A 19,810-nucleotide genomic window follows, 5' to 3' on the forward strand; every position below is an offset into this window, starting at 1 on the left:
TTTTTCAGCCTCTTGCCATTTATGTACTTAAATACATTTGTAGGCTTAGTTTTACTCTCTTTAGCAATTTCCTTTTCCTTTTCTATTTAGCTACTCTGATTTCTTTTTTGCACTTTTTGTGACATTCTTGTAGTAATGGGCAGAGCCGGTCCTAACCGATATGATGCCCTAGGCAAGATTTTGGCTGGTGCCCCCTAGCACCACCGCTGGTTCTGCCTCTGACCTTGCACCTCTTTCCCAGCACCATCACCCCTCACCCATAGCAGTCCTTGTACCCCCTATATTTTAAATAGGAACAGTTCGCACATTTGAGGCACAGCCCAAAAAGGGGCATCATTCTTCTTGCTGGGAAAGGGCATGGCCACACAATAGTAACCCCAATTCCAATTACGCCACACAGTACTGCAACTTTATTCACATTTTATCTTACAATAGTGTCCATAATTCATATTACATTCCACAGTAGTATCACTTTACCTTATAAACGTTACTCCTCACAGTAGAGCCCCTTATTCACATTACATCACACTGAATTGCTCCTTATTCGCATTACACCACACCTTATTGCTCTTTATTCACATTAGACGACACAGTAGTGCCCTTTCTATATGCAATGCCACATAGTAGAGTACCTTATACACATAATGCTACACATTAGTAATGCATTTATACACAATTCCACACAGTAATGCCCCTTACACATATGAGACACATTAATGTCCTTATAAACATAATGCACCTTACACATTATGACAACCTTTATTAATGCCCTTTTACACATAATGTCCCTTACACATATACCGCACATTATTAATGCCCTTATACACATAGTGTCCCCTACACATTTGCTGCACATTATTAGTGCCCCTATACACATAATGACACACATACAGTAGTACCCTGTTACACATATGCCGCACATTATTAATGCCCTTATACACATAATGACATACATAGTGGCCATTTACACATATGTTGCACATTATTAATGCATTTTTACATGACACACATAACGCTCCTTACACATATTCTGAACACTACTGCACAACCAACCCACTCACATGCACACAGTACTCACACTTCCACCAACACTGTGACCTCTGCCTCTGCTTGGCTACAGATGTGTCCTCACAAATCTTGCATCAATGCTAATGTCGGGCACCTTTTTTTAATGAAAATGCATCTTATTTGCATTGCTATGTGGCTAGGATGCTGATATGCAGCATGCCAATATACTGTGTGAGACTGTGGCTGTATCTGCATATGAAATGCTACATACAGAATATATGCATGCCGCATATCATTTTAATCAGCAAAAGCAGATGATGCCCCTAGGCATATCAAATGCCCTAGGCAATTGCCTAGTTTGCCTATGCATATGGCCGGCTCTGGTACTGGGAAGAGTCTGCTTTCCCATCTGATTTAAAATTTTTGAATGCTCACCTCTTTTTATAGATTTCTTCTTTTACCTTTTTATTTATTCACATTGGTTTGAATTTAATACTCTTATTTTTACTGCCCATTGGGATGCACTTCTGGGTATATTTATCCAGAATCATTTTAAAAACTTCCCACTTTTCAGCAGTATTCTTTCCCAAAAACAAGGTTTTCCAATGTACAGTTTGTGCTTAAGTGCACTTTTCAGCATGTTAAAAACATTTTTTTTAAATTAAGAGTCTTAGGGGGTCATTCTGACCTGATTGCTCGCTACAGTTCATAACAGCGCAGCGCAGTGATCAGATCAGAACTGCACATGCGCTGGCAGCTGATGGCTGTCATAGCCTAGCGATCGCCTATGCCTGATTGACAGGCAGAGGTGGTTACTAGTTGGGGGGGCAGCATGGCGGCATTTGCCTGCCGTTTTGTGGGCACGGTCAGGCCAATGCAGGCATGGCCGGACCGTGCGGGAGGTGGGCCAAAGTGGCTGCATGATGTCACACACAGCCGCTGCAAGCCGGCAGTGACGAGTAGCTCCCGGTCAGCACGCATAAGGCTGGGAGCTACTCCTGAAGTGCAAGGCATTACCGCTGGGCAATGCATTTGTAATTCAGCGATGGGGCTGGGACTGACATGTGGGGTGGGCTAGCCCTGTTCTGGGCGTCCCCCCCCCATATCAGTGTGGATGATCGTAGCTGTGTTAAATTTAGCACCGCTCGGATCAACTCGGAATGACCCCTTAAGTTGCTCCGTTAGAGTGTTGCTTTTGATAGCTAGTGTCGAATGTTATCTTATTATGATCACTGTTACCCAAGGTCTCACCTACTGTGGTATTTACTATTATCTCTATGTTGTTAGTCAGTACTAGGTCCAGTATAGTCCCTACTCTGGATGGTTCTTTGACTATTTGTGACAAGAAGTTATCTTTTATCATATTTTTTTTTCAAACACATTTTTTATTTCGTATTATTGAAAGATAAGATCCGATCACAAAAACATTATATAATACAATAAAGATTCAGATTCAAAATTGTACAGTGAAAAAGATACAGGGAAGCATAGGTAAACAGGTATTTGACATTATCTAGCAAGCTAAAATTATAGAAACTATATGAGAAATCTCTGATACTCCTCAGAGAAGCTAATTTCTGTAGATACCCGTATCTAGCCTATGCTGTATGTATAACTACCGTAAGGATATGACTCTGAAAATAGATGTATACTATCTAAGTACCTAAAATATGTGTAAACAAAGTATTAAGATAATATCAACCCTAAACGCCTAAGAGAGGAGGGTGGGAGAGGATGGGGGTGGGGGGAATGTAGCAGCAATTCACCAAATATCTTAAAACTAGAGCTCTAGACAGCGAAGCGAAGTAAATAAACAAAGAGTCAAGTCCGGTCATGACTCAAGAGAGAGGTAAAGGATTAAGAATTCGCAATGTTACGAAGTAATTGCCATTCAGAATTTTCAAAAACTTGCATAATGTGTCTTTGTGTTTCCGAATTAAGCGATTCAATAAATAAAGACCATTTCTGATAAAATGTGTCTATGTATTTATCTATATCAGACAGAGTATCTTTCCTGTCGAAGTATAAAAGTTGAAGTATTTTAGTTTTGACTTCTTGCAAAGAAGGATATAACCGATATATCCAGTGTATAAAGATAATTTTCTTTGCTACGGTTACTATTATGGTTATTAAAGGGATGTAGTTTGATATATGAAATCTAGAAATCCAATTTTTAAAATTGGCACATATACATGCCAAGGGGTCTAAAGGAAGGGAAACGTGAAGCAAAATATTTATGTAATTTAAGACTTTGTTCCAGAATTTTTTAATCTTTCTACATTCAAAAATGCAATGGAAAAACGAAGCGTTAGAGATATGACATTTTGGGCATGAGGATAAGGAGTCAGGGCATATATGAAATCTCTGTGCAGGGGAAATATAAGCTCTATGTATAGTTTTGATATGTACTTCTTGTAAATATGAAGATTTTAAACATTTAAGAGTGTCGAAAAAGTGTTTAGTTAGATGAGCAACCAAAGCAATTTCTGGAATGTCTGTATGCCACGAAGTTTGTAAGAATCCCATGATTTGCCATCCGATTCCGGAGATAAAAGAGTATATAAGAACCTAATGCAATAAGGTACTCGTAAAATTAGGGAAAGCAATGCATTAAAAGGATCAGTTGAGTGTGCAAAACGTGTAGTGGGAACTAGAGACAAGGCATAATGTCTGAGATGTAAATACATAAAAAAGTTTTGTTTGGGTATACTTAATAGTGATTGTAGGTGCCGAAAGGATCGTAATGCACCCCCAGGGTCAAAAACTTGTGAGGATAATGATAGCCCTTTAGTATGCCGAACATAGAAAGTGGGATTATGTAAAGAGGGGGGGGATGCCGGATTACCCCAAATTAAGATAAAAGAAGATGATTGAAGGTCTCTTTTAAATTTCCTATTGATGGATCGCCATGCCCTGTATGTATCTGCAAACATCACATTTTGTAAAACCTGTTTCGGAATATCTTGTTTTTTGGTATGAATAAGAGCACCTGGGGAATAGGGATATAATAATGCCATGTCTATTCGAAGGTCAGTATATGTAGACTTATTCAGTAACCAATCAGTAATGTAACGAAAATGTATAGCTAGAGAATATAAATGCAAATTAGGAAGAGATAATCCACCTTTAGATCTGTGAGTTTGGAGTTTATGGAACGCAATCCTAGGACGTTTTTTATTCCAAATAAATTGGGAGGTAAGTTGATCAAAGCGCTTCAAATCTGATTTAATTAAGCTGATAGGTAACATTTGTAACTTGTAAAATATCTTAGGAAAGATTATCGCTTTTACTACAGCGATTCGGCTCAATAGAGATAAGGGGAGGTTCATCCAGGTCTCATATAAAGAAAATATTTTTATAAAAGTGGGAGTATCATTTAATTTATAAAGCTTTGTACTATCTGATGGAATGTTTAAACCCAAATATTTTATATGATCTTTATATACTGATGAGGGAAATTCTTGTAAAGACGATTGGGTAGGTGTAGAGAGAGATGAAAGAGTGAGTATTTCAGATTTTGAAGTGTTAATTTTAAAACCTGCGTACCTACCAAAGTTTTCGATCAGAGATAGTAAAGAAGGAAGGGAAGAAAAGGGATTCGAAATAAACAAGAGCAAATCATCAGCATATAAAGCTAATTTCAGTTCCACATCATTCATTGATATACCCGGGATCGAGGGCGTGTTACAGATTGCGACTGCAGGGGGCTCAATAGCGAGTGCAAAAAGCAGGGGTGATAGGGGGCAACCTTGACGTGTACCTTTACAAATATCAAAGGGTTGAGAGAGATGACCATTACAATTAAGTTGTGATTTAGGTGAGGAATATAATGTATTTATAATATGTATAAAGGATGGGGGATAACCGAAATTATATAATGATTGAAAGAGGTGGGGCCAGGTGATAAGATCGAAAGCCTTCTCGGCATCTAAGGCCAATACGACTTTTTGATCTGGTGAGGGCTTTTGGGAGCAATGTAAAATAACAGATAGTACTTTACGGACATTTGTGACCGAATGGCGTCCCCAAATAAAACCTGTTTGATCAGTATGAATTACAAATGGGAGGGAATGTTTGAGGCGTTCTGCAAGAATCTTTGTAAATATTTTAAAATCTATATTCAAGAGAGATATAGGGCGATATGAAGTAGGGGACGCAGTATCTCGTCCGGGCTTTAATAAAACTTTAATGATAGCCAAATTAAAATGTAATGGTAAGGAGTTAAACTCTATAATAGAGTTATAAAGAGCAAGTAAATGGAAGTCAATTTTGTCTATAAGGAGCTTGTAAAACTCACTAGTGAGGCCATCGGGTCCAGGTGCCTTGTTCGGTTTAAGTCGTTTAATTACCTCCCTGACTTCTGTCAGGCTAATCGGCATAGAAAGTGACGTGACATAATCAGCAGGATTCTGTGGTAAGTTTGGAAATTTCCAGGGAGTTGTACTTTCTAGATTAGGTAAGGGGGAAGACGAGGGAGAAGGAGAAAGTGTTGAAGGAATAGGGTTTGAAATTGTTTCTTGGCAAATGACCTCAGAGTCGGAATATAAAGATTCATAGTATGATCTCATGATTTCAGATATTTGTAGTGGATCCGTAGTAAGGGAGCCATCAGGCAATCGTAAAGGATGAACTATCATGGGATTCAAAGAGCCTTTTAATAAATTTGTTAATAGTTTCCCAGTTTTATTTACAAATCTATGAAAACGGAAATCTACACTAAATTTATATTTATCTCCCATAGCTGACAGAAATTCATCAAACTGCAATTTCAAAGTAGAGTAGGTTTGTTTATTAAGTGGTGTAGGGTTAGTTTTAAAAATGTGGAACGCATTCGACAGGGATTGTTGCATTTCCAAGTATGATTGAGCATATTTCTTTCTCAGTGCTGAATTATATGATATTATGTCTCCTTCTAAGGACGGATTTAGCTGTCTGCCAAAATAAAGGGGGGTTTTCTTCCGAGTGTATTTTATTACAAAAATAATAGGAGTCCCAGGCCCCATGCAACATATCACGAAATTTAGTAGAAGTAATCAAATGAGATGGAAATCTCCATTGAGGTGTTGGGGGAGAGTTATATCGCAATTTTAATGAGAACCATACCAGGGCATGATCAGAGATAACTATAGGTTCAATATGAGAAGAGGTAACCCGTGGAAATAGTTGGTGTGATATAGAGACATAATCAATACGTGAAAATGTATTGTGAGCAGATGAGTGACAAGAAAAATCTTTGTCAATAGGGTACAAGGCCCGCCAAATATCAATCAATTGTAAAGCTTTAAAAAAGTGCGGCATTCCATATTTCGGGAGATTATGTGAAGTATTGGAGAAGTGAGGGCGATCTAGAACTAGAGATGAAACAAGATTAAAATCCCCACATACAATAAGATTATCTGAGCAAAAAGGGGTCAATTTAGTTATTAAATTCTGGAAAAAAACCTTATCATATTGGTTAGGGGCATAAACCGAACAAAGAGTTAGCGGGTAATTCTCCAGTGTCAATTGAACAATAAGGAAACGCCCCTGCGGGTCTAAATCAGTATATGTGAGGTTAATCTTAAAATGGCGTCTAGCTAGAAGAGCTACCCCTCGAGACTTGGAATTATAGGGGGCGGCTGCTAGTAGTGACCATCCTAACGTCTGCAGTTTCTGTGATTCAGCCTGGGTCAAATGAGTTTCCAGAATAAATGTGAAATCAATGTCTGATCTAGATAAATACAATAAAATCTTACGGCGTTTCGCCGGGGTTTTGATACCGCTCACGTTGAGTGTGCCAATCTTGATCTCATCCATTTATAATCCATGAGGAGATGAACTGCAAAGTCGGAGCTATACTAATCGCCGTGTCAGTCATAATAATTGCTGCAGGGAAACAGGGAGAGGAAAGGGAGGTACAGAGGAAATGCCTACACAATGAAAAATAAGAAAGTGAGAAGTTTGGATATACAAACATAACTTCCAGGATAAAAGAGACATAATAAAGTTGAACATAAAAGTAAATTAACATGGTCCGGCAGAGGCGCTACCGGCTTAACCACAGCTACCTCACCATCAAAGAGACAGAGAGGAAAAAAGAAAAATACATAAAATATAAAATATAAAGCACATATGAAATCGCTGACCCATTCAGAGTAAATCTAAGATCGAACATTAACAGAAATCTGCTGATTAACCTAAATGTTAGCAGGAAGAATACTGATGAACACGGTGATCTATAAAGCCGCTTGAAAATGCCTATTTATATACGCAGAGAAGCAAACTATCGTAGCGAAAAATTGTCCATAGCATGGTGTCCAGAACTATAGATTCCACAATAGAAGCCGGGAACAAAGCGCAAATGAGACTAAACCTAAAGAGTAGAGAAAATATATATATATATATATATATATCAAACATATTAGAAATATATAACAGCAAAACGATGACATATATTGCCAGCTATAACTTCAATGTTGCGCAATCTCTGATGCATCTGAAATGTCTTCCTGTTCTCCAGAAGAATCCTCATTTAAGTACGCCATGGTGTCCTCAGGTCAAGAGAAATCCAAGTGAGAGTCGCCCATGTAGATACGTAATATAGCTGGGTAGAGTAATGAGAATTTACGTCTGGCTTTTTCAAGTCTAGAACAGACCGGAGTGAAAGCCTTCCTTGCACGGGTCAGTTCTGCCGAAAAGTCCTGGAATATGTAGAGGCGGTTATTTTCCCATTGGATTTCTTTAAGTTTCCTAGAAGCTGTCCAGAATGCCATTCTATGCAGGTAATTAAGACATCTGAAGATCGTTACCCGAGGACGGTTGTCTGACGAGCGTGGAGGAGGTCCAACTCTATGAGCTCTCTCAATTACTAGATCTTTACAAACATCAGAGATGCCCAAAATAGAGGGTAATGTTGTTTGCACAAAAGTCACCAATTCAACTCCTGTAACTGTTTCTGGTAAGCCTACCAGGCGTATGTTATTTTTTCTGGATCTATTTTCTGCGTCATCTAGCTTGTTCTATAGTTGATAATTTTCTTTTTCTAGACGTACTATGCGACCCTGAACTTCAGACATATCATGAGCTAGACCGCCAATTCTATTTTCATTCACCTGCACCTTTTGTGATAGTTGGTGCAGTTGAGAGGTTATATCGGATACTGCCTGTGCCAACAAGGGCGTCACTGCTTGAGTAATAGCGTCAGTAAGATCAGCAAAAGTAATAGGTGAGTCTGGAGGACGACTAACCTTAGGTAAATCTGTAAAATGTTGTGTAGCTGCAGCTTTCTTCGATGCTGGCGATGCTTGTGGTGTTGTGATACCAGGCGCCATGTCTGAGGCAGCTCTATGTTTCTCCTGACGTCCAAGCGGTACAGCGGGCGCCGATTTAGCGGTGGCGCCGGGGGACAAAAATTTGGGCAAAGCGGTATGGGTCGCTGGCTTTATGTAAATTGAGACTCAGCTGTGCTTTGGTGTAAGTAGCTGGGTGTCACCGGAGCAAGGCGGAGAAACTGCTCACCGCATGAAGCCGAAGCTGGAAGTTATCTCAAAGAAAATAGGTACTATTACAGGAGCCATTAAAGTATCTCATACAGAGAAGTGTATATTTCCTTTTCACCGGGAGGACCCGGCAAGCAGTGTCCCTCCAGGGGGGAAGATTAATATTGCGCTCCTTATAAACAAATGCGGTATGGACAGGGTGATGTAGGTGGTGGTGACAGGATGTTAATTAGTCACAGTGGACGGCTGGAAATCACAGTAAATCACAGTTAGGAGAGGGGGGGTGATATAGATCGATTAGTATATATCCTGTATCCACACTGTGCATTTATATTGAAGCAGAGCTGGTATTGCTAAGTGTGACTGTATTCATAGCAAGCAGGGGTCAGGAGGATCTAATCATTCAGCAGGCATATGGTTTGTGAAAGTAGGGAAGAAGGAAAGAGCTTGTCTATTAACAGAGCACTGTTTTCTGCGGCGTCGGGCCGCCTGCCAGCGCCTCCGTAGGGAAAATAAAATGGCCACCACTATGGGCTACTCACTGTCCCGCCGCCTCTCACCGCTGCCAGCGTCCATCCCAGCTGCCTGACGGGTGACCGAGCGGCGCACAGAGGGAGGACTGTAGGCTCCGATGAGCCGATGATCAGTGCGGCACTCCCAGGCTCCCACTAGCAGGTCCGACGCGTGTCCCAGTACTCCTCCAAAATTTAGGTCCCGGCTTCAGCTGTGTAGGAGGTCCGCAATCCGCAGAGACAGCGCACGCTATCCCCTGATTTCGCAGCACTCCTCCGCCGATGTATATGTGTGCCAGGTGAGGGTTAGAGCACCCAGGTAAAGTCGCTGAGAGCGGATGGAGGGGAAAGAAGGGGTTTTTGTGAGCTCATATACTGGAGCTCAGGCAGTGTGCATCTTGTTCAGTTGCCAGCCAGGCCACGCCCCCATCATTTATCATATTTAAGAACCTTTTACTCCTACTGTAGCTCTATCACATGATTGGCTGGCCCAATTTATGTCTGGATAATTAAATTCCCCAATGATTAGGACCTCCCCCAGTCCTGTTGCATTCTCAATTTTCATCAAGACTTGCACCTTCTCAGTCACACTAATATCAGGCGGTTTATAGCATGTCCCTTTTAAAAGCTTTTTTGTACATTTCTTCAACATAGACATTTAAACCCATAATGTCTCCACAAAATCTCCAGTTCGCTCATAAATAACCTCCTTTAATTACGGTTTTAGAAATGGTTTAACATAAAGTCATACACCACCCTCTCTTTTAATAGCCCTGTTTGTCCTGAAAAGAGTATAACCCTACAAGTTAGCTTCCCAATCATGAGAATCATCCCACCGTGTCTCTGTGATACCTATAATATCATATTGTTACTTTATTATATGCAATTCTAATTCCCCCATTTGCCTGAAAGGCTTCTTGCATTTGTAAGAATACACTTCAGATTAGAAATACCCTTATCTAGTTGTCTATTCATTGGTAACCTTTCACTTCTCAATTTAGCATTTCCTGATTTTCCAATTCTAGATGTTCTTCCCCTCCCCCCTTCTCCACCCCATTATACTTTATACCTCCCCTCTGCTGCACTCACTAATGACCCCGTAGCTTCTTTAAAATGCTTCCCCCTCAGACCTCTAGTTTAAAATCTCCTCCAAACCTCTAACCATCCTTCCCCTCACCACTGCTGCCCCCTCCTCATTCAGGTGCAATCCATCACTACAAACAAGATGGCGCCTGACTGTGAAGTCCGCTCTGTGTTCCAGGAACACAAACCCTTCTTTCCTACACCAATCTCTAAGCCACTGGTGTAGGAAATACTGTGGTCCATTCCATGGAATAACATCCATAATATATCTTCAGGAGATGTGTCAATGTCAAAGTTTCATTCTGATAACAGACCTTTCTTAAGACATGCAACTAATGCATCTGTTAAGTTTACTTACATGCAGCCATACGTCACAATACATCAGGGCAGCAATTCCACTCACACCTTACGGGGCCCTGTAATAATACCCTCCTGCAGAAACCCACATAACATGCCATTAACACCAGTTTGTGTTCCAGTTTATGGAATGCACTCAAACAATAGGATCACACTAGGCACACAAATGTCCACTATCATACATATACTGTATGTCAGAAGGGACTCACATTATTTCAGTCATACACAGTCATCATGCACCAAATCATGTGTAGACCGATAGCTACCACACTGGGGCTCATTGCAGGAAGCCCAACATAGATTTTTTTTTAATTGCTAAAGGGAATCTGAGGTCACTTTCACTTAATGACTTCTTTTGTCTTTTATGTGTATATATATGTATACTTGAGGCAGCAGGCAGCAATGTCAGCATAGTTTGCCGTAATTTGTCTATTTTATCCTTTGTGTACAAAACAGTATGTCACAATATTAATAAATAGGTGTCCTCAGATAAATACAAGCTCGATGTATGATATCCATGAACAGCTAAGATAACTTTGCTGTCTTGAAGTCAACTGTTGTGCTTCATTTAATAGCACAGAAAATATTGTGCACATACAGTAACAATACATTGGCAGCAATGTTCTACTTTGCATAAACTGGTGAGGCTAAATTAAGATACATAAGTAATCAATGTGTAATTTATTACTGTGCTTATAAATTAGTGTCACCCACTGAAGAAGTGGCGTAACTACAGAGTGGCTAGACTCGCAAATGTCCAAGGGCCCAGAAGGTGAATGGGACCCACTCCGAGAACAGTCACTAAATTCTGTAGACTAAATACTTGATTTGCCAATTAATTTCTGTGTAAATGGTTCTACAGTATTAAGGTTGAGATGTACTAAGCAGTGATAAAAGTGGAGAAGTGAGCGAGGTGGAGAAGTTGCCCATGGTAACCAATCAGCATTGACGTAACATTTATCATTTGCATAATATAAACGTATACAGAGCAGCTGATTGATTGCCATGAGCAACTTCTCCACTGGCTCACTTCTCCACTTTTATAACTGCTTAGTACATATCCCCCTAAGTTACTATTCAGTTCAATTAGAGTTGTAACTTAACATAGAAACATAGTAGTAACTTTACTAAAGCTTCTAAAACAGAGAATTGATGATGTTGCCAATAACAACCAATTAGATGCAGTCTATCATTTCTCTATTGCCTTTTTGAAAATGCATTTGATTGGTTGCTATGGGCATCTGATTGGTTGCTATGGACAACATCACAGTTCTCTGTTTTAGAAGCTTTAGTAGATTTCCCCATTAGATTTTTGAGGCAGATAAGAACCACTTGGCACCACTAGTCTGTTCCCTTTTTTCTTTTGGCAACTTCAACCCTAGTTGATCCTTACAGATATAGACATGCTCATCGTGGCTTCACCTTGGGGCATTTACACCTTATTTGCTGCGACTGCATGCATGCCCAGCATGCATGTGAGCCTCTGTCGTGCCCGCACAAATTAAGAATGTATTGAGCGTCAATTGCCACAGCTCGGCAACAATGCATGCCAGGTGTGCACATATTGCTGCAGTGAAGCCACGATGAGCGTCTCTACATCTGTAATACTTTGTAAGGATATTCTTGTGTTTATCCCATGCAAGGCTTCTAATAAAATAATACAATGGATTGGCTGCGCTTTGTGTTTCAATCCAAATGTGGGAGATTTATTCATCTCTTTTGTCTATAATGTAAATGCATTTCAAGCAATGTCTCGACAGCATAAAACCCATTCATACCACAGACCTGGGTTATTGTTAGGGCTTCTCCTCTGCAGGTGTTTGGAGATAAGATCATCTCTAAGCAGCATTGAGACGGCTCTCAATAGAGTGTTAACAAGACCCTGGTTACATGATTATTATTATTATTATCATCATCTTTTATTTATATGATGCCACAAGGGATCCACAGAGCTCATTACAGAGTACATAAACAAATTAGCAAAACAAGAGAAAAGCACTTATAGTTTGAGACATTATAGAAAAAGAACAAGGTATATGCACAAAACTAAGTGTTAGGTGCCTTTAAAGGGAGTATTGAGTAAAACATAGTGTAAGTACAGTAAGAGAAGGAAAGGCACATTAGGTGAGAACACTCTGCTCTTGTGAATCACGATGCCCCTTAACCTGGGTACTGCTGGGACCAACTCAGGTCACTACCCAAGTTGGATTCCCTGGTAACTGGATCTAGGCTATTTTTTTGGGAGTCTTCCACACAGATCTGTGCCCTAGGTTAACCCAGCAATAATCAAGGTATTTTCGCCAGTGTGAAAGGGGTTATCACAGAACTCTACAGGATAATGTGGTAATATTGTACAGTTTGCTATAACATTTTTTTCTCAATTAATTTTTCAGACAGTGAAAACTGCCAGAAATGTGCAGATGATGAGTGGCCTAATGAATATAAAGATGAATGTATTCCCAGAATATTAGAGTTTCTATCATACAAGACAGACATAATAGCTATAGGTTTTTCTTCAATATCTGTCATATCTTTTATCTTATCTGTGTTTATAATTGGAATATTTGTTTCATTCCGGGACACTCCCATAGTAAAAGCCAATAATAGAAACCTCAGCTTCATTCTTCTCATCTCCCTCAAGCTTAGCCTACTCTGTGTGCATCTGTTCATCGGTCATCCAGTGGACATCACCTGCATGCTACGCCAAATATCCTTTGGAATACTATTCACTGTTGCTCTATCTTCTGTCTTGGCCAAGACTGTCATGGTTTGCATTGCATTCAAAGCAACTAAGCCTGGAAGCTCCTGGAGAAAATGGCTGGGTGCTAAATTGCCGTATTCTGTAGTGTTTATCTGCTCATGTGTTCAAGTTCTCACCAGTGCTATTTGGTTGTCAGTGTCTCCTCCTAATCAGCAGTATGACAGGGACTCATCTCCTGGGATGATCATCATTCAGTGTAAAGAAGGTTCTGTGCTTGCCTTTTGTTTCATGTTGGGGTACATGGGGATTCTGGCAGCTTTGAGCTTTCTTCTAGCTTTCATGGTGAGGACATTACCTGACATCTATAATGAGGCCAAATTCATCACCTTCAGCATGTTGTTATTCTGCAGTGTGTGGGTCTGTGCCATCCCAGCCTATCTGAGCAGTAAGGGGAAACAAGTGGTCATTGTAGAGGTGTTTGCTATATTGGCTTCAGGTATTGGAATACTGAGCTGTATATTTTTTCCTAAGTGCTACAATATTCTCATGAGACCTGAAATAAACAGTAAATCACATTTATTAATGAGAAGTTATTAAAAATGTAATCAATGTTATTAACACATTTAATCAATGTTTTTTAAATTCATCCACTATTACATAGTCTTGTTGTGAAAATGTAAAACTGGCTGCAATTAATATTATAATGTGACATATATCCTAATATAGCTTTTCTATATCTATGTTCTTAAAATGAAATTAGGTGTTAAATGAATTGTAAAAAATGCTACATGTCCGGCAGCATTGTCTGTTGGAATTTAATAATGTGGGCTTACAGGGCCAGATCCTCACATGTAATTTTTGTTTTTATAATAAATATATATATATATATATATATATATATTTGTAGTCAGAAATATACTAAAACAGTGACATCAATAAAAGAATCAATGATTAGAAGCATAATGTGAGTATATTTTAAACACAAAATGAAAAAGAAAAATACAAAGACATACTGACAAAAACAAGAAGGAAATGAACAAGTAACATTGAGAGGGGTGGGAAAGGTGGTGGAGGGTTGGATGGATATAAGTGAGGTGTGTAGAGGTCAGTAGCTGTTCAGGCACTAACTAGCATCACAGTCAGGTTTACAAACATAAAAATTATTAAAATAATACAACTAACTACAAAAATGATTAGAATAATACAATAAAAATACAAGTAGGGAAACCAATCTCGGGCCATTTTTTCAATCCCGGGTATCGAGATTGAAAAATGGGCCATCCCGGGATTCCCAGGATACCCGGGATTGGGTTTTAACTATGTGGCCACCCCCTCTCCCCGCCCGCCCCGCACACACAACTAACCATATACCGCGGATGGGGAACTCCACATTCTCTCTCCCCCAGCGGCAGCTGACAGCGCACCATGACCTCACGCTGCGCCAGAGGATCCGGAAAGAGGAAGCCAGGCAGATTCTGAGCGTCCTATGGATGCTCAATGTTGATCCCTCAATCCCCGGGATTGAATCCCGGCCATTTTTGGCCCTAAATCCCGGGATCCCGATGATCCCAATCCTGATAAGCCTTTTTAATTACAAGTTATAAAATATATTTTTTAATTATTCTAATCATTTTTATAGTCAAATCTCTGGAGAATACTGGACTGTGAAAGGTGAGGCACACATCATGGTGACCACACATCATGGATGGAAATAGATGTATGATGGTGTTGCATGTTGAATTTACGGGTCAGCAATTGATTAGAATGATAAGCTTTAATGAGAATTATAGAGGTTTGGCTGATAGAGGGTTGTGTCCATCTATTCTAAGTACTGTACACCTATTCAAAGCATAGCTAAAATTGCAAACATCATTTTTACGTTATACTAACGTTAAACTAAAGGAAAACAGAAGGAGAACATTCTGCACAAAATCTGGAATAAATAAGGACTGCTTTCAAACAACAAATTTGAGTCCACTTACGCTTCACCTGAACCAGAGGCATCACCAGGTGTGGTGACACCTAGTGTGCTCTCTGCATTACTACACCCCCCCCACTCACCCCGCCAGAGCCATGGCTGCCCGAAAAGAAGGCATGGCCTAATTTAAAGTGGCGTGGTCTCACAGATCTCTGCTTCTCCTTCTCTCCGGAGGTGTGTCTAGATTCCCCGGAGATGCTGGCTACCCCCGGAGACTGTGCAGCTGCAGTGCCTGCTCCTTACCTGTGACAGGAGCCGAGTGCTGCAGAGGATTATCACACTGCAGCACTCAGCTCCTGTCACTGCAGAAGAGCTGGCAATTTGGTGTCACCCCTTCAGAAGATGACACCTGGGTGCGGGCGGCACCCCCCCCATACACACCTTCTGACACCACTGACCTAAGCACACATCACTTAAATCTGAGTTAGGAGCACTGTGAGACCTTTCCTCTTAAACCGCAGGGATCAAGTTCAATTTGCCAGCTGTCGGGATCCTGATAGTCAGGATCCTTATGCCGGAATCCTGACAGCTGAAAATGCCGCCAGCCGGAATACCGGTAAAACAGGACTATTCCCACTCTTGGGTGTCCACGACACCCATAGAGGGGGAATAGATTCTGTGGTGAGATCAGGGAGCCACCGAGCCAGCAGCATGGCAAGCACAGTGTGGCAGCACAGTGATCCCGCATGGGGACTCTTTGCACTTGCCCCACTGCCGGCATTCTGGCAGGTGGGATGCCGCTGTGGGGAAATAGACAGCCGACATCCCGCCTGCCGGTAAATCATACTGATTCCAATCTGCAACTACTTATATTTACACTATTAGTTTACCACAAACATCTGAGCTCACAGCTGTAACAATGTAAATTTTCCTTTTATATATTTTTTAAAATCCTGTCGGATTTACCATTGCTTTTTCCCTCGTCTCGCAACCTCTCACAACCTCTCAATTCTAAGGGCTGTATTCAAATGATATATCACGCCCAATCTCCTTTCTAAAGTGATCCCCGCTATCGCACATATCGCATCCCAAAGTAATCAGGTTTAGCTGCATAAAGGGTTGGGCACCGCGCTACCCTTGGGTAGTGAGCTGAAGTGATTATACCACACCAGACAGCAGATACAGAATGGGTGTGGAAGGGGCAGAAAGAATTGAATACCACCCCAAGAGTCTACTTTATAATACAACTTATGCATCCTTATAATCTTGAAACTGTATTATTGCATTGAGTATACACATGTAACAGCACACACATTTATCAACACTGGTGCTAATTCAGACCTGATCGCTCACAGGCTTTTTTTAGTACCACTGCTAGTAGGCATTCACCGCCTACAGGGGAGTGGGGGATTCAATTTGCAGGGCTGCAAACGCTTGTGCAGAGAGCTACACAAACAAAAGTTTGTGCAGTCTCTGCACAGCTCAGGACTTACTCTACCCACTGCGATGATCCAGTATGGAGCTGACGTCAGGATCCCTCCCCGGAAACGGCCGGGTACACATGAGTTCAGATGGACACTCCCTGAAAACGGTCAGTTGATGCCCACGAATGGCCTCTTCTTGTCAATCGCCAGTGTTATCACTTTCTTCGTTAGATCCGTCGCTCCATGGTGACGGGCATTGCCAGGGAGTGACACGCCTGCACATTGCGACCCATGTGCAGGCGCACTTCAGACCTGATAGCACCGCTGCAAAAAACAGCAGTGTATGATCAGGTCTGAATGAGGCCACTGTACTTTCACCTGTACTCCTGCAATTCTACTGTTCTGTCTCAGTCTTCACTCCTATTTCCAATTTTTTCACCAACCATTTACCTCATCCATACAACAGTATGACTCGTTTTTCATCAACCCTCACATAACTCTGGGTCTACCTAATACTTTATTTTGCCCCCAGTTCCATCCTCTATCCTTCCCCCATAGACTCATACATCTCATCTTTTGTACCCTTCATTGTTTCCTGTCCACCCTTCTGCTCATCTTCCCCTCCACTCCTATTACAACACTTTCATTCACCTCTGCACCACTGTTCTTCTATATCAACACTGTCTTTCTACCTCACCTCTCAGCCCTGCTTCCTCCCTCCTCTCTCTGTCTTCTCACCTCACCTTCACCTTCATACTAAACTCCCTCCTTGCCCACCACCTGCAGTTTCCCTTCTTAGCTCAGGTACCCTATCACTACTCTCACATCATCCCTTCCCTCCAAGTTAATTTCACCTCAACACTACAGCATCCCTGACAATCTCATTCACATCACTCCCACAAACTCTCTCCCTCAAACTCTCTCCCTCTCCTGTGCCCTGTGGAATTCCAGATCTGTCAGTAACAAATTGGTCCAAACCCATGACCTTTTCATCTCCAACTCTCTGAATCTCCTAGCCTTTACTGAATCCTGGGTTTCCCCCTCTGACACAACATCTCCTGCTGCTCTCTCCACTGGGGGCCTCACATTCTCACACACACACATCCCAGCCCAGTGGTCGATGTTGTGGTGGTGTTTGGGCCCTTCTATCCTCCGGTTACTCCTACCAACTCATACCACCAGACCCAGACAAGTAGCTGTCATTTACCATCCCTCTGGAATTCCCACCAAATTCCTCAATCCCTTTTCTTCCAGGCTCACTAAATTCCTCTCTTCAGACATTCCTTCCATTATCTTAGGTGACTTTAACATCCCTATTGACATCTTCACAAAATCCTCTGCCTCTAAACTCCTTAACCTCACATTATCTCTTGGTCTCTCCAAGTGGACCTCCTCACCCTCTCATGTGAGTGGGCACACACTTGATCTTGCCTTCACTCACTATTGTTATATTTATGACTACTCCAAAGCTCCATTTCCCCTCCCTGATCACCACCTACTCTCTTTTAACTTATCTCCCTCTGCTTCTCCACCTCTGCCTACTACAGTAAGGCTACTATCACTAAGCATAACATTGAGGCCATCAACACGGCTTCCTTATCCTCTCTGCTTGAATTCTCTCTCCTTTTATCTCTCTATACCATGCTGAACATGCCACTTACATATACTATACTTCCCTTACTTCTGCTCTTGACTAGGTTCCTCTGGCAACCAATATTCACCCTTGTAGATCAACACCTCAACAATGGAATTCCAAACATACCAGATATCTGCCAAACAACAGTGGAGGAAATCAAGCTCAAAGGAGGACTTCTCCATTTCAAATTTATGCTCCCATCCTACAATGCTACCATTTCCCTCTCTAAGCAGTTGAATTTCAAGAACCGCATCTCCACCCAGTCTACAAACCCTGCGTCTCTTTGCCACAGTAAACTCTGTCCACCCACAGGGCCATCTTAACAGCAATGTAGGCCCCTGGGCAAAGCAATGCACTGGAGCCCCTAACCATCCTCCAGTGGCAGGGGTGGGGGTGCTATCAGCAGCAGATTTGATGTCCCGCTGGCAGTAAGATGTATTCTATCTTCTGCACAGCCTGTATGACCTGGAGCAGTAATTTCTTCTAATTACTCCTTTACTGCACAGATGGTAGGAGAACACAGAACTGTAGAAGGGGGCAATGAGCTGAATGAAGGGGCCCTGTTACATCACTTCCAGGGTGGAAGGGGGTGTTTACTATGCAGGAAAGGGGTGGATAGTGGAGTGGGCTTCATATTCATCATTTTCCGGTGGGAGGGCAGCTTGCTTTACTGGAGATATCTCCAGATCCTGGAAATAAATGTAATGGCTTTCAGTTTGATACAAATCTAGAGAGTCCCATCTTTAAGGAAATAATGGGGACTTAGTCATCAGATTTCAGGAGTCAGAGCAATCCACCATTGAAAATATAAAACTGCATACCAAGAGTCTGGAGTTGGAGCAGGGACCAGCTGCTGGAAGGCTGATATCTCCACTTGAAGAACCAATCATCAATTCAAAAAAGAAACACAGCCCTTGATGATGTAATAGTGACAATATAGAATGAGGACAGGACTTCAGTTATAAAAACTATCATCAATTTGCAATCAGGCTGATGCATTAACATTTCTGTAACCAAGCACCTACTGTAATAATGTATTACTTTGAACAACATAGCAACACTTCAGTGGCATACTGTGATCTGTTTAATATGATAACACTAACAGTGCACACACTAGAATGAATAGTGAAGCAAATCACAGTATTGTAACATAGGGGCAAATTTATTAAGGTCTGTGTTTGCCCGGGTTTGCAATCTCTGGTGTGTTTGGCCATTGTTGCAAACTTAGGAATTTACTATAGGCAAAAATATGGGAGTTTTAAATGGAATAGAACTTCCGGGCAAACACGCTAACACAATCAAATACATAATCAGCAAAACTAGAGAGGACTTTCCATAGACATCAGTGAAACATGTGAATTTACTAATAATCGTTTTTGCAAACATACCCGTGAATCGTGCAACCTCGAACCAAAATACTCATTTGAAATAGACTGATCTGTGTATTTTAAGAATCCTGCACAAATCAGTGTGATCTGTGCAGTGCTTCCCAGTGTAAAAGTAGTTATAGGCTTAAAAAAAACTGAAAATGAACTGCTGGACCCAGATCAAAAAATGGAGGGGGAAAATGCGTAGGGCCCCCTGCATTTAATAAATCAGCACCAGGCTCCACTAGGTGGGGGAAGACATTCTTGACAGAGTCCTCTGGCCAAAGTATTCCCCTCCCAACTAGACAGCCCATGCTGGGGATTGC

General features: G+C 41.3%; 1 protein-coding gene across 1 annotated transcript in view; it reads left to right on the forward strand.

Annotated features, from left to right (window-relative positions):
* LOC135051931 (vomeronasal type-2 receptor 26-like) overlaps positions 1–13,736 on the forward strand; it is a 115,913-nt gene extending 102,177 nt beyond the window's left edge. The window contains exon 8 of the mRNA XM_063957414.1: positions 12,832–13,736. Coding sequence (XP_063813484.1) covers positions 12,832–13,736 — 905 coding nt within the window. The remainder of the gene's footprint in view (positions 1–12,831) is intronic.
* Positions 13,737–19,810: the final 6,074 nt, after the last annotated feature.

This window comes from Pseudophryne corroboree, chromosome 1, assembly GCF_028390025.1.
Source record: "Pseudophryne corroboree isolate aPseCor3 chromosome 1, aPseCor3.hap2, whole genome shotgun sequence".
NCBI classification, from domain to species: domain Eukaryota; kingdom Metazoa; phylum Chordata; class Amphibia; order Anura; family Myobatrachidae; genus Pseudophryne; species Pseudophryne corroboree.